We start from the raw sequence: 12,742 nt of genomic DNA, 5'->3' as shown, positions 1-12,742 counted from the left end.
GTCACAGCTCACACATTCCATGATGCACATCAGTGATTCTCTGCAAGACCATTTTTCACCAATTGTCTCATTTAATTTTTAACAATCCTGTAAGAAAAGGAGTTGTTGCATGCATTTTACAGATGAGAAAACAAACGGTAAGTTCAAAGCTTGACAGATAAGGAAGGTTAAGTGAACAGATTGGGGGTGGAGACCCCAATCCCTGTGTGTGGGGGAAATGGATCCAGCTTTTTATCTCTAGTTCAGAGCATCTTAGACTATGTCACGCCTCCTAAAATGACTCTTCCCTGTTAGAAATGAGGTCCTGGTGGGGCGAGCCAGGGGTCACTCACTGGGAGCCCTCTGGGGAAGGACAGGGCAGGCTAGAGGCCTTCATTAAACTTCTTCACATATAGAAGCCATGATAAATGCATTTGCTACTTGCCTAAGGTCAAGTAGACCTCAGACTCAAGTTTTCTTTTCTGTTATTATTATTAGTCGTCATAGTAGTAGTACTGGGGATTGAACCCAGAGGGACTTTACACTGAGCTACATCTCCAGCCAATTTTAAATAAGACAGGGTCTCATTAAGTTGCTGAGGTTGGCCTTAAACTTGTGATCCTCCTGCTTCAGCCTCCTGAGTTAACTGGGATCACAGGCCTGCACCACCATCCCCAGCCAGACTCAGGTTTTCTATGGCTGAGTGCTAGGGACTTTTCACCTGCCACCTTGCTTCCCCAAGCCTGAGAAGGACTTTGTCTCTTCTGCTTTCCCAAATTCTATCTATCCCACAAGGCTAGCACCTGCCCCACCTCCTCCAGGAAACCATCCCTGAGCACCTCAGCCCTCTCAGATCTCCCCCTTGCCTGAACACCTACCAGCCTGGCCCACGCACTTCTTCATGAGTGCTGATGGCATTGTGCCTTGGAGGGAGAGAAAGCTGCTTGATGCTGTCCATCTCCAGCCAGTCGGGAGATGGCTTGAAGGCAGGGCTTTGGTGTTCCCATCCCTTCTGTGACATCTAAGCAATATGCATCAACATCTATTACGTAAAGCACATGACAGAGGCTTAGAGAAATTCTGGAAGAAACACTTCCTGTCCTAGTAGGGCAGGCAATCTCCTGTGGGCACATCAGGAACACAGCCAGAGCCTAGTGATCTTCCTAAAATAAAATTCTGAGCCTGTCACTTTTCTGCTTCAAGCCCTTCAGTAGCTTCCCACTGCCCTCAGAATAAAACCTGAAGCTCCTTACCAGGCTGCCCCACACCCTGCAGACACCTGGGTTCCAGCCCTCTGGCACCTGCCATCACCGCCATCACCTCTGGCTTTTCCATGAGCCCTTCTGATTACCTTCACCTAACCCAGGTGCCTGCTGGGCCTCCTCTTGGATAGCACTTCTTCCAGAAGGCCTACCTGGACCACCAGGTCTGAGTCAGAGGCCACCCCCTGCCTTGAGTTCCTGTTACTGCCCTATCCTGACCCTTATATCTGCATACCTAACTGCTGACTGGTCTGTCTCCCTCCGATCGTGGGCTCTGGAAGGACAGGACCCCAATTGTCTGATTTCTTTCTGTATTCCCAGCATCTCTGTCCAACTCTTGGAGGCACCAAGCAGGCATTCAAATAAACACATGGACAAACAAGGTGCCATTTTTATAGATAGCAAGTGTCCAATGAGCAAGTGGCCCACTGGGGCAGCTGACTACCCAATGGTTAAAGCCACAAATTCCAGACACACTGTCATCTTTGCAATCTTTTATTTCCAGCATTTCACATCAGTTACTCACGGAGCAAGTGCTCATTACATCAAACAAGAATTCATTCATCTTTCCTTGGATATTGCAATCTTTTTTTTTTTTTTCAGTGCTGGGGATTGAGCCCAGGGCCTCACACATGCTACGCAAGTGCTTCACCACTGAGCTACATCCCAGCCCTTGGCTACTGCAATCTTATTCTCATGTCCAAAACTGAGTTGGAGTCCAAAGGGTTAAAGAGGTCTCCCTCCCCTGCAGGGAGCAAGGGTCACCCTTGTGAATGAGTCTGCAACTCCTGAAAGCCTTGTGCAGTCCTTAAGTAAATATCTTGGCAAGTTAGCACATGATAACCCAACGGTGAAATGAATGAGACACAGTGCAAAGGGTTCTAGGCATTTTGGGGTAAAGAAGGCACATTACACAGAGTCCCCTGGAAAAAATATAGGCCATTCTCTATCTTCTCGATATGCATTTTCTCACTCTTCAGTGACTTTTAATCTCATCCACTGGCCTATGAGAAACCATAACCCACATGCTACTGAACACATTTTTATTTCCCTTCATGAAATAGCCTTGGTTCCAAGCATATTTCATTTTTCTCCCTTATGCCTACAAGAACATCCAATTTTGTTTCGGTCCCTTTTAATGGCACTTAATAAATATACATTCTGAGACCTGACAGAACAGGCTGTCCTATTTCAAGCTGCCTCTAAAGCTGCCTGTTTAAACAGCTAGTACAAAGCTCAGATGGGGCACTTCCTAGTTCACCCCATCCCACCTCTGACCCCAGGTCTATTTGTCTACCACTGTGTGATCAGGCAGGGGTTCTCAACCTGGCTGCACATTAGCTGTACCTGGGGGAACTTCCTGCAGTTCTGAGGCCTGAGCCACACCCCAGGTCAATCACATGGGCCTCTCTGGGTGGGCTCCTGGCTTGCATCATGATTTAAAGTTGCCCAGGTAGCCGCAGTGAGCAGCCCTGCTGAGAAGCCCTGAGCTAGATTGACAGCACACAGCGGGCTGTCAGTAAGTACCTGAGCAACCCACGAGTGGATTGCCTACTTTATTATCTGTTTCTCTCTGATTCCAATTTTTATCAGAAGTCTGAGCAGGAAAGAGAAAGGAGAATGCTACGAGCACATGTAGTAAAGTGAATTTGGGGCTGGGAAACAGATTGTGGGGACTGAGCTTCTCTTGCATTATGCAGAATCTTCATGCTTTAACAAGCCCAGAGGAGGCACATTATAGCCTGTCTGACACAGACAAGCATGTATTTCTCAAGAGCCTTCTAGAACCAGAGCTAACAGCGTTAGGCACTGAAGGTATAACACTGAGACATTCTTCAAAATAAATCTAAACAGGGATTTTTTTCTTTTTCTTTTTTTTCTTTCTTTCTTTTCTTTTTCTTTTTTTTTCTTTTTTTGTTTTTTTTGTTTTGGTACTAGGGATTGAATTCAGGGGTGCTTAACCACTGAGCCACATCCCCAGTCCTTTTTTTGTATTTTATTTAGAGACAGGGTCTCACTGAGTTGCTTAGGGCCTCACTAAATTGCTGAGGCTGGCTTTGAACTCTTGATCCTCCTGCCTCAGCCTCCCAAGCTGCTGGGATTACAGGTGCGTACTACCACACCTGGCTTAAACTGTGTTTTATATACACTCTCATAAGGATCCGTTCCAATCTTGCAAGATAGATGAAGATCACAATGCATCAATTTCCCCCTTCCTGTGAATTTTGCAGTGTATCTTAGCCCAAAGCATCAGCCTAGAGGCGGTGACCCTTCAGTGGCTACATTCAGCATTTCCCCAGATCAGGCTTCCTGGGCAGGCATGTTATTGAGGAGATTCAATTCCCAGGTTTGAGAAAGGGGTGACTTATTCACAGTGAATTCAGCTATGGGCCGCATGATGTCAACTATGGACTGTGTGGATGACAGTGGTCCTAAAGATTATATCTCCCAATGCTGGCATAGCCTCTCTATGCCATCTGCACCACAAAATCTCCTAACAATGCATGGCTGTGCAGAAGGACCTCAAGATAGATCCTGGGTTGAGGGAAAGGACACTCTGCCGTGAACCATGTCTGCTGCCATGGGCTGGACACAGGGTGCACAGGACTGCCAACCTAGGCCAGCAGTGGCTGGGCCCACCTGACTGACACCACTGAGGAATTTACCCTGGTATCACACCCTTCAAGGTTGACAAGCCTCAATGTCCTGAGCCTCGGGTCACTCTCACAGCCGTGTGAGTGAAGTCATTCTAGGTGGGAAAGCTGCAGTGTGTCCTATGTCTAAGGCCCACAGCCAGCCACCTCCCACCCACACCCATTGCTGCCTCCAGGCCCTCGGAGGCAACTGAAAGCAGGGGGTTCCCTCAGCTCTTCTACCCAGAAATGGGAAACCAAGCCATTACCTCACCCCCACCCACCAGGCCTGTAATCACCTACCTCACAGAGTTTCTGCAATGATTTGCATGTCCCTTTGTCCCCTGGTCCAGAGAAAACAAGGTTGTGCACTGCTGCCAACAGCCTCACACACCCCACCTGACATGCTGTCAAAATCCCCACTTCCCTGGAACCTCCTCTGAATTTGCCTACACACATTCCAGAACTGTGACTCGGCCACACCTCCTCCAGGGCCCGGCCAAGAGTCTCCTGGGAACCTCTCCACTGGCCAGACAAACCATGGCTCCCCTCTGGAGAGGGCTCCCAGTGGTTCACTGTCCCAGATAACTCAGCTCACAGTATGGAGAAACAAAAGACAACTGGTCAACCCCTGACACAGGCTGGAACTGTGAGGCCAGGCAGCTCTGGACTTCTCCAGGGGTCCCTCCTTATAGCCACCCAACACAGAGGTAACATTCACCTGGTGGCCCACTCCTGTGGGCAGGCATGGATGGAATCACAGGTAATTACAAGCTGTGGCAAGTCCTGGCCAATCATCCATGACCTGCCATCTAGCAAGTTGTGACTGCAGGTTGGCATGGCTTCTTAAGGTAGACATAGTGAGTGATCCTGGCTGGGGCCTTTGGTAGTCACCCCTACCCAGCATCTGCCAGGCCCAGCTGCTTCTCCCTGCTGCCTTCTGGATGCCCTCCACTCACCCTGGCCTGATCCTTCCACCCCCACATTTTCTTTGCTTCTTTTTCCCACCAGGATCACAGCCTCTAAACCTTTCCCATCCCTTGGCAACATAGAAGAGGGCACCCTAAGAGGGCAGAGTCCAGCCCCATGGAGCTGGACTTGGGGCTCTGGCCAGGAAGCTGGAAGGTACATATCCCCTCTGCCCATTCACTTCCACCAGGCTCCATTCTGGGTTCCCCTTCTTGTCCTGGGCCTCCAAGACGGTCACAGGCTGGCCTGCCTGCAGACTCACTTCATGGCTGCTCCTGGCCACAAAGGGGTACACGGCTACCACCTGAAACACACAAAGGTGATATGGCAATGGTTAAGCCCCAGAGGCTGTTCATCCTACCCGACTCGGGTCCCCAAGAGGGCATTCCTTGCCTCACCGGGTACATCCTTTGTGCCAAAGACAACGACATCTGCTAGCGATTACTAGGCAGTTGGCGCTGCTCCAGGACTTTTCTGGGTCTTGTTTTTCACAATTCTATCATTCTATTTGCCCCAGTTTTTCAGAGTAGGAAATTGAGACTTAGAGAAGTCAGGAACTTATTCAAAATACACAGCTGTGACCTCAGAGCAGGTGAGCCGGCTTAGCAGCCTCTGCCTCCCCAGACCTAAGGGTTCTATCCATCAGGCCAGTTTCCCAGCCCAGAGGCAGGAGTTTGAGCAACATGGTTACTTGTTAAGGAAAAGCCCTCCTGGGCCTTTATTAAACTATTATTTAACTTTTCTGGGCCTTTGTTTCATCATCTTATGCAATGGGAGTAATGATGTTTTACTTTCTGGGTCATTCTGAGAATTTAATGAATGAATACATACAGAGGGCTTCACACAGGGCCCGGTACACAGTCAAGGCCCAGTCTACTTGGATTGTGATTACCACTGCTGTTATTACCGTGGCCAAGCCTAAGGAGCCCTATGCAGCCTGGGAGGGTCCCAGGGGAGTCCACTGAGCACCCCTGAACAGAGCAGAAGCTTCTAGAGCGTTTGGGTGATGGAGAGCTGAGCCCAGGGTGGGGCTTCCCTGAGATACTGCCAACATTGGCTGGAAGCTGGGTGGCAGTGGCAACCTTTCCCAGAGGCACTGGGCTGGGGCTGAGTTGGGTGGTCAGGGCCTCTGGTGCACCCTGTGAGTCCCTTGCAGCCATGGTGCACTATTTCTGGCTAAGGCTGAGGATGTTGGCCCAGAGCCTTCGTGGTGGGTGCAACAGGAGCCATGCAGTTAGGTTGTTTCTCCAGGCATCTCTACAGCAGCTCCAGGCTCCTCAGCACTCCAGCCAAGACATACACAGACTGTGCTCAGCACCACTGGGTCTCTCCCCTTCAGCTGTATTCTTTCTGTCACTCAAACCTCACCCGTGAGTTCCCCTTTGACTGCTGCTGACACCTGGGACAGGCACCCTCCACTCTTGGATGTTCATAATATGACCCTCCAGCTTTGCCAGCTCATCCATTCCTCTCAAGGACCCCACCATGCTGCTGACCTAACAAGGACTCTGCCCTGCAAAGCTAAACCCCTCAGTGGCCTCATTTTTTTTTTTTTTTGGAGATGTAATTCATATACCTATAATGTTACTCTTTTAAAGTGTACAATGCAGTGGCTTTTAGTAGGTTCATAGATAAGTACAACTATTACCACCATCTAATTCCGGAACGTTTCACCACCCCAAAAAGAAATCCCACAGCAGGTAGCAGTCACTCCTTGTTCCCTGTCCCTCAGCCCTGCCCATGACTACACTTTCTCCGTCCATGGATTTGACTATTCTGGACACTCATATAAGTATAACCCTACAATAGGTGGCCTGTTGTGTCTGGCTTCTCTCACTCAGCATCATGTGCTCCAGGCTCAACCATGATATAGCACATGACAGTACTTCATTCCTTTCTATGGTTGAATCATATTCCACTGCCTGGCTGTATCAAGTTTTGCCTACCTATCATGTTGATGGACATTTGGGTTATTTCTACTTTGGGTTCTTATGAATAATGCTGCCATGAACACGGATGTTCATATTTCCCACTGTCTTTTTCTTTTCTTTTTTTTGGTACTGGGGCTTGAATCCAGGGGTGCTCTACCAGTGAGCTACATTCCCAGCCCTTTTTATTTTTTATTTTGAGACAGGGTTTTTCTAAGTTGCTGAGACTGGCCACAAACCTGTGGTCCTCCTGCCTCAGCCTCCCTAGTTGTTGGGTTTACAGGCATGGGCCACTGTGCCCAACTTTCCCATTGCTTTTGTGAGAAAGATTGAGGTCCTTGCCAAGATCACAGGCCCCAGTTAGCCTGTCTTCATCCACCTTGCCAGTAGTACCTCACCCCACCCTGCCCCTCTCTCTTTCCCCACCCACTGACTTCATCCAGTCCCTCACATAGCCCTGTCCTCTCCTTTACATAGGTCACACATACTTTCTGGAGAACTCATGTCACCCACACCTCTTATGCAGTTAATTCACCCTTCCTATCTGAGAAAAAGCTTCCTATCTGAGAAGAATCTCTCCACGCTCAGGGCTCTTGCACTTAACCCTGCTGACTTTACAGTAATCCATGCACTTATTTTATTAATCATTGTTTTCCCCAGGTTTTAAGTCTGAGGAGGGCAAGGACCATGACTTACTCTTGTTCATCATTATGTCTCATGTGCCACCATAGCTGGCCAATACTGAATGAATGAATGAACCCTGCTTGCCTGGCTGGTGGGGACAAGGATTAGCTCTCCATTGTCAATGTGGCAGGGGTAGGAGGCCCCTTCCTCCAGGTCCCACCCCTGGCCAGGACATTGACATGATCACTGATCAAGGCCTGGCCTCACAGGGTGGTGACTCCTCTAGGTAGCAGGAGCATAGATTTCGACAGAAGAGGAAAATCTAAGGCCCAGTCCAGGTGGTGGAGCAGAGACAAGCCTGCACCCTCTCCCAGACTCACCTGGGTCACAGCCGGGACGGAGCAGACAGGGGCTGGAGTGGGCTCTGGTGTTAGGTGTTGGGAGCCCTCACGTGGCCCCGCCTGTCCTCTGAGCTCCTTCTCACTGGGGACCACCTGGTACAGCTGCAGTTTGCCGGCCGGCACGTATCCCCGATGTCCTGGGGAAACATGCAGAAGGTTACCAGCTGCAGGCTGCCTTCCCGTCCAGTTTAGTGAAGGGAAACTCCAACAGCATCTCAGCACCCGGGGGGTCCTGACAGGGTCATGCAGGACCCTCCCAGCCCCCCTTCCCACTGTGCACTATTTCTAGCTTCTGCTTGCTTACCCCCCAGTGACAGGGGATTCATTCCCTCCTGGGTCAACCCTCCTGCTGTAAACTGCTGACAGAGAGATACAAAGTTCTCCCTTGGACTGAACGAAATCTGCTTTCCTGGTGGCCCATGTCCCTCTAGTGGATGCCCAGAGCAAAGCTGCTTCCCCTCCCCGGTTGCCTTCCCCAGACGGGGATCGCCTTGCTCCTCTCCAAGTGGCCTGCTCCTTCTCCTGCAGAGGCCACTCCAGTGCTGTTCTGGTTGATGTCACGATGAATGGCCATTACTTCCCAGGGGCTTGCTAGGTGACAGAACCAGCATGTGATTTAGTCTTCCCACTACTTCCTGAGGTGGGGTCAGGCTGTGATCTCCCTCCTATGTTGAGGTGGCTGAGCTCGGAGAAGCTCCGTGACTTCCCTGGGCTCACAGAGTTAGGAAAGTGGTAGGGCTGGATCCACATCCGGTCCTCAGGGCCCAGGCCTTGCTCCAGCATGCATTCCATCACCTCCCCATCAGTCATCAGAGCACTTTTCTGTGACATCTGCCTGTTTGTACCACTTTCTTAATTTTTAACACTGACCCACTCTTTAAAACTTGGCCTTATACTACATAATGAATTCATAATTCATAATATTATGAATATAATCATGGACTTAGAGATCAGTTATATTTTTTCCAATACACATTAAAATACTTAAACAACAATTATAAGACACTGCCCGACGGGGACAACATGATCTGTGAGTCCCCTCCCCACAGTCCTGGGCAACCCTCACCTTGTAGGTCACATGCCTGTCTCTGGAACATACTGCTAGGCCATTGTTGTCCTGGGTTCATGGTGCCTCTTGCACTCAGCCCAGCTACACAGGGGCACCCTGGCCTGAGCAGCACACCCAAGGCCAGGGCCAGCAGAGGGAGGCAGCTTCATCACTGCCCTGGTTCTGGACATCAGGCTCCTGTCCATGTAGCCAGGATCCAAGCACCTCTTCTCTGTGTAGACCGCCAACCTTCACAGTATTGCTGAGGTTCTCGCCATATATCTGTCTACTCTGAGTCTATGAGATCCCCCAAGGTAGGGTCCTTGTTGTTTTTGTTTTTGTTTTGTTTTGTACCAGGGATTGAATGAACCCAGAGGCACTTAACCACCGAGCCACATCCCCAGCCCTTTTAAAATATTATTTAGACATTTGGAGACACGGTCTTGCTGAGTAGCTTAGAGCCTCACTAAGTTGCTGAGGCTGGCTTTGAACTCGTGATCCTCCTGCCTCAGCCTCCTAAGCAGCTAGGATTACAGGCATGCACCACTGTACTCAGCCCTTGTCTTATTTTCAAAGTACCCGGAACACAGGTGCTTAATGAAGGATGTTGCAATGAAAGACTGAATTCCTGTTTTGGACATTCCGTAGCCCACTGACTGCACCCCAGGCCCTATATCAGTCACATGTGCTCATTCCCATCCTGGATTTGCACAGTCAGAATCTGTCCCACTAGAGTGATTGTCTCCCCACCAACTTTGATTGGGTGGCTTTCCCAGAAGGCACACATACCCCCAGTGTCCACCAGCCAGCGACTGCTGTTGCCCTTGGTGTCCTTGTTTTGAAGGAGGGCCACGATTTGGCCCCGTGGCAGGGTCAGGTCCAGAGTCCCAGACCCACTGATGTTGCTTGTGACCTGGTACAGCTTCCCGGGGCCATACCTGCTGAGGAGAGCCTGCACCTGCCGTTCAGAGCCTGGAAGGAGTGGCTGGGGAGAGGAGGGACAGACAGACACAGGGCTTGAGTTAAGTTGTCTAGGTTGGTGTCTACATGTGCTGAAGCCAGGGGTCCTGACCCACCTTACCTCCATCAATGAAGGCCCATCCTGATCAGAGCAACTGTGCTCTCGCTAGTGGGTGGTTGGCTCTTAGCATCCAAAGGCATTTGAGGAGAAGCTTGCAGCTTCTGGGATTCCCTAAAATACTAACTAAAGTTCTGTAATTTCTCAGGTACAGAACTCCTAGGATTGAGGATGCAGAGTCAAGATTAAAAATAAAAATCGGGACACAAGCTGGGCTCAGAGTCATCCTAGTGATTCAGGAGGCTAAGACAGGAGGATCACAAGTTTGAGGCCAGTCTGGACAACTTAGCAAGTCCCTGTTTCAAAATAAAAAATAAAAAGGGCTGATGGATGCAGTGGCACACACCTGTAATCCCAGCAGCTGAGGAGGCTGAGGCAGGATGACCATGAGTTCAAACCTAGCCTCAGCAAAAGTGAGGTGCTAAACAACTCAGTGAGACCCTGTCTCTAAATAAAATACAAAATAGGGCTGGGGATGTGGCTCAGTGGTCGAGTGCCCCTGAGTTCAATCCCCAGTGTCCCCCCCCCCCCAGAATAAGTAAATAAAATAAAAAGGGCTGAGGATGTAGCTCTGTAGAGCACCTCTGGGTTCAAACCATAGGAATGTTTTAAAAAAAAATCAGGACAGGATGCAATTTAGTAGTAGAGCTCCTGTGTAGCAAGTGTAAGGCCCTGGATTCAATCCCCAGCAAGAGAGAGAGAGAGAGAGAAGAATAAAGAATCAAGACAGCTCAGTGTTCCTAAACAGATCTAAAACAGAAGCATAGAGCTGGGGCAGCTTTTTTTGGAACCGTGGTGCTGGGATAGTACTTCTTGGAATGGTGACGTCGGCATGAGTGTAAAAGCCAGTGAGTGGGGGAGCAGACATCTGCCTTTCTCTCAAGGCTGTCCAGCCCCCTGTGCAGAGAAGAGCAGCACCCCAGAAGGTGCCAGGGGGCACGTTAAGACACCAGCTCCCATCTCATGGCCACCTGGTTCTGCAGGGTTCTGTGCTCTTAGCCGAGTCAGCCAGGAGTCAAGAGGGCTCCGTGTGGGTGGCAGGGTGGGAGGCCGACAGGTGTGTCTCTTTCTGCCAACTTACAACACACACTGGAAGTAGATATTTCCATTTGTTTCTTTTTTGTTCTTCTGTGTCTCCTAATTTTTCAACAATAAGGATGGATTGCTTCTCCAGTAAGAAAATTGTTATTTTAAGTAGAGAGAGGAGGTTGCCAGGATGAGTTTGAAGGGCTACTGTTCTCTATTTTCTGTCCCCCTCCTTTTCCCCCAGGTTCAGGGTCCATAGCACACCCCCAAGAGACCTCTGACCTGGAGGCAGTGGGCTGCCCTCACTGCAGGGCGGGAGGCAGGGACAGCTGGGGACAACTGTGGCCCAGGAGTCAGTCTCCCCACTTGTGGCAGAAGTTAGTCCTTGCTGCCCTCTGCCCTCTGGCCAAGTGTGAAGGCCACTTTATCTGCCTGGCTCTGCTGGCCCTTACCCATCTCTGTGTCCCCGGGCCTTTTCTCCCTCATGGGGCATCTTGGTGCCGTCTCGTGATCCCTCACTTCACATCTCACTTGTGACTCAACACAGTTTGTGTTCTCAGGTCCAGGCTTTGCCACACTCTGGGAGCCCCTTCTCCCAACAGCTGACCTGTGAGTTTGAAAATATGGACCACCTACATGTACTCTGCAAGTGGACTGGAAGATACTCTTTTCTTATATTTTAGAGTAGAATATTTTTTTAAAAAAACAACTGTCTGCCAGTCAACAGCTCTATAAACCATCACGGAGCTAACATAGTGTGCTCTGCACACTGGGGCTGTGGCTCAGTGGTAGAGTACTTGCCTAGCATGCATGAGACACTGGGCTCAATCCTGAGCACCACATAAATAAATAAAGTTGTTTCCATCTACAATTTAAATAAATAAATAAATAAAAATTAAAGTACCATATCAAAAATAAAATTTAAACAACTTTTTATTCAAACTTTTCACTCATTTTTAAATATTGCTTTTGAGCTGGTATCAGAAAGGAGTCAGGGAAAAGAATGTGTTTTGATGAAATTTTTGAGGAAGCTCCAGATTTGGGATGCAATCACCACTTCCCATCCTTTTATCTAATTTCACTCTGTATTAACATGTTGGTTTTCTTATTTTTGATCCATGAGTCCTATGCTGTCCCTATGTTCATTGCCATGAAGAGGAGGTCTGTGGTGGGGGATGTGCCCACCCAACCGCATTTCACAGAGAGGAAGGAGAGAAGCGAAGAGAAAATAGTTCCACGAGTAACAGAAAATACTGGGAGGGGGGAAATATTGAATCCCCCCTAGTGGCAGGGGAAGAACTGGACAGTCTTTGGTGGGGAGGGACACTTACCTGCGCAGTGGGAGGTGGCAGCACTTTCTCAAAGGTTTCTCGAAAGGCACGAAGCTGGCTACCCGTCTGGCCTAGTGTGTCCTCCACCAGCTTCCTGAAGGCCGGCTCAGAGAGGTGGTGGTGGGGCAGCTGAGTGGGACAGACACTGTCAAGAGAGCCTTCTGCAGGACAGAGAGGCAAGAAGCCCCTGGCCACCCACACTGTAGCCCCAGAGGTCATGAGGGGCTTTTTTGTCCTGGTCAGCTGGCTCACTCTCCTTTAAGAAAGTCTCTCTTGGGGTTGGGGATGTGGCTCAAGTGGTAACACGCTCGCCTGGCATGCCAGGGCACCGGGTTCGATCCTCAGCACCACATAAAAATAAAATAAAGATGTTGTATCCACCGAAAATTGAAAAATAAATATTAAAAAATTCTCTCTCTCTCTCTCTCTCTCTCTCTCTCTCTCTCTCTCCCCCCTCTCTCTT

The 12,742-nt window shown here is 49.6% G+C and overlaps 1 protein-coding gene across 2 annotated transcripts in view; it reads right to left on the bottom strand.

Annotated features, from left to right (window-relative positions):
* Nucleotides 1-3,250: 3,250 nt before the first annotated feature.
* Arhgef37 (Rho guanine nucleotide exchange factor 37) overlaps nt 3,251-12,742 on the bottom strand; it is a 52,781-nt gene continuing 43,289 nt past the window's right edge. For both annotated transcript variants that reach the window (XM_048811785.1, XM_015486074.2), the window contains 4 exons: nt 12,280-12,408; nt 9,634-9,829; nt 7,776-7,933; nt 3,251-5,147 (listed from right to left, as the gene is read on the bottom strand). In XM_048811785.1, coding sequence (XP_048667742.1) covers nt 4,938-5,147; nt 7,776-7,933; nt 9,634-9,829; nt 12,280-12,408 — 693 coding nt within the window. In that variant the 3' untranslated portion in view covers nt 3,251-4,937. The remainder of the gene's footprint in view (nt 5,148-7,775; nt 7,934-9,633; nt 9,830-12,279; nt 12,409-12,742) is intronic.

This window comes from Marmota marmota, unplaced genomic scaffold, assembly GCF_001458135.2.
Source record: "Marmota marmota marmota unplaced genomic scaffold, marMar, whole genome shotgun sequence".
Lineage (NCBI taxonomy): Eukaryota > Metazoa > Chordata > Mammalia > Rodentia > Sciuridae > Marmota > Marmota marmota.
This window is presented reverse-complemented; position numbering and strand designations above follow the sequence as displayed.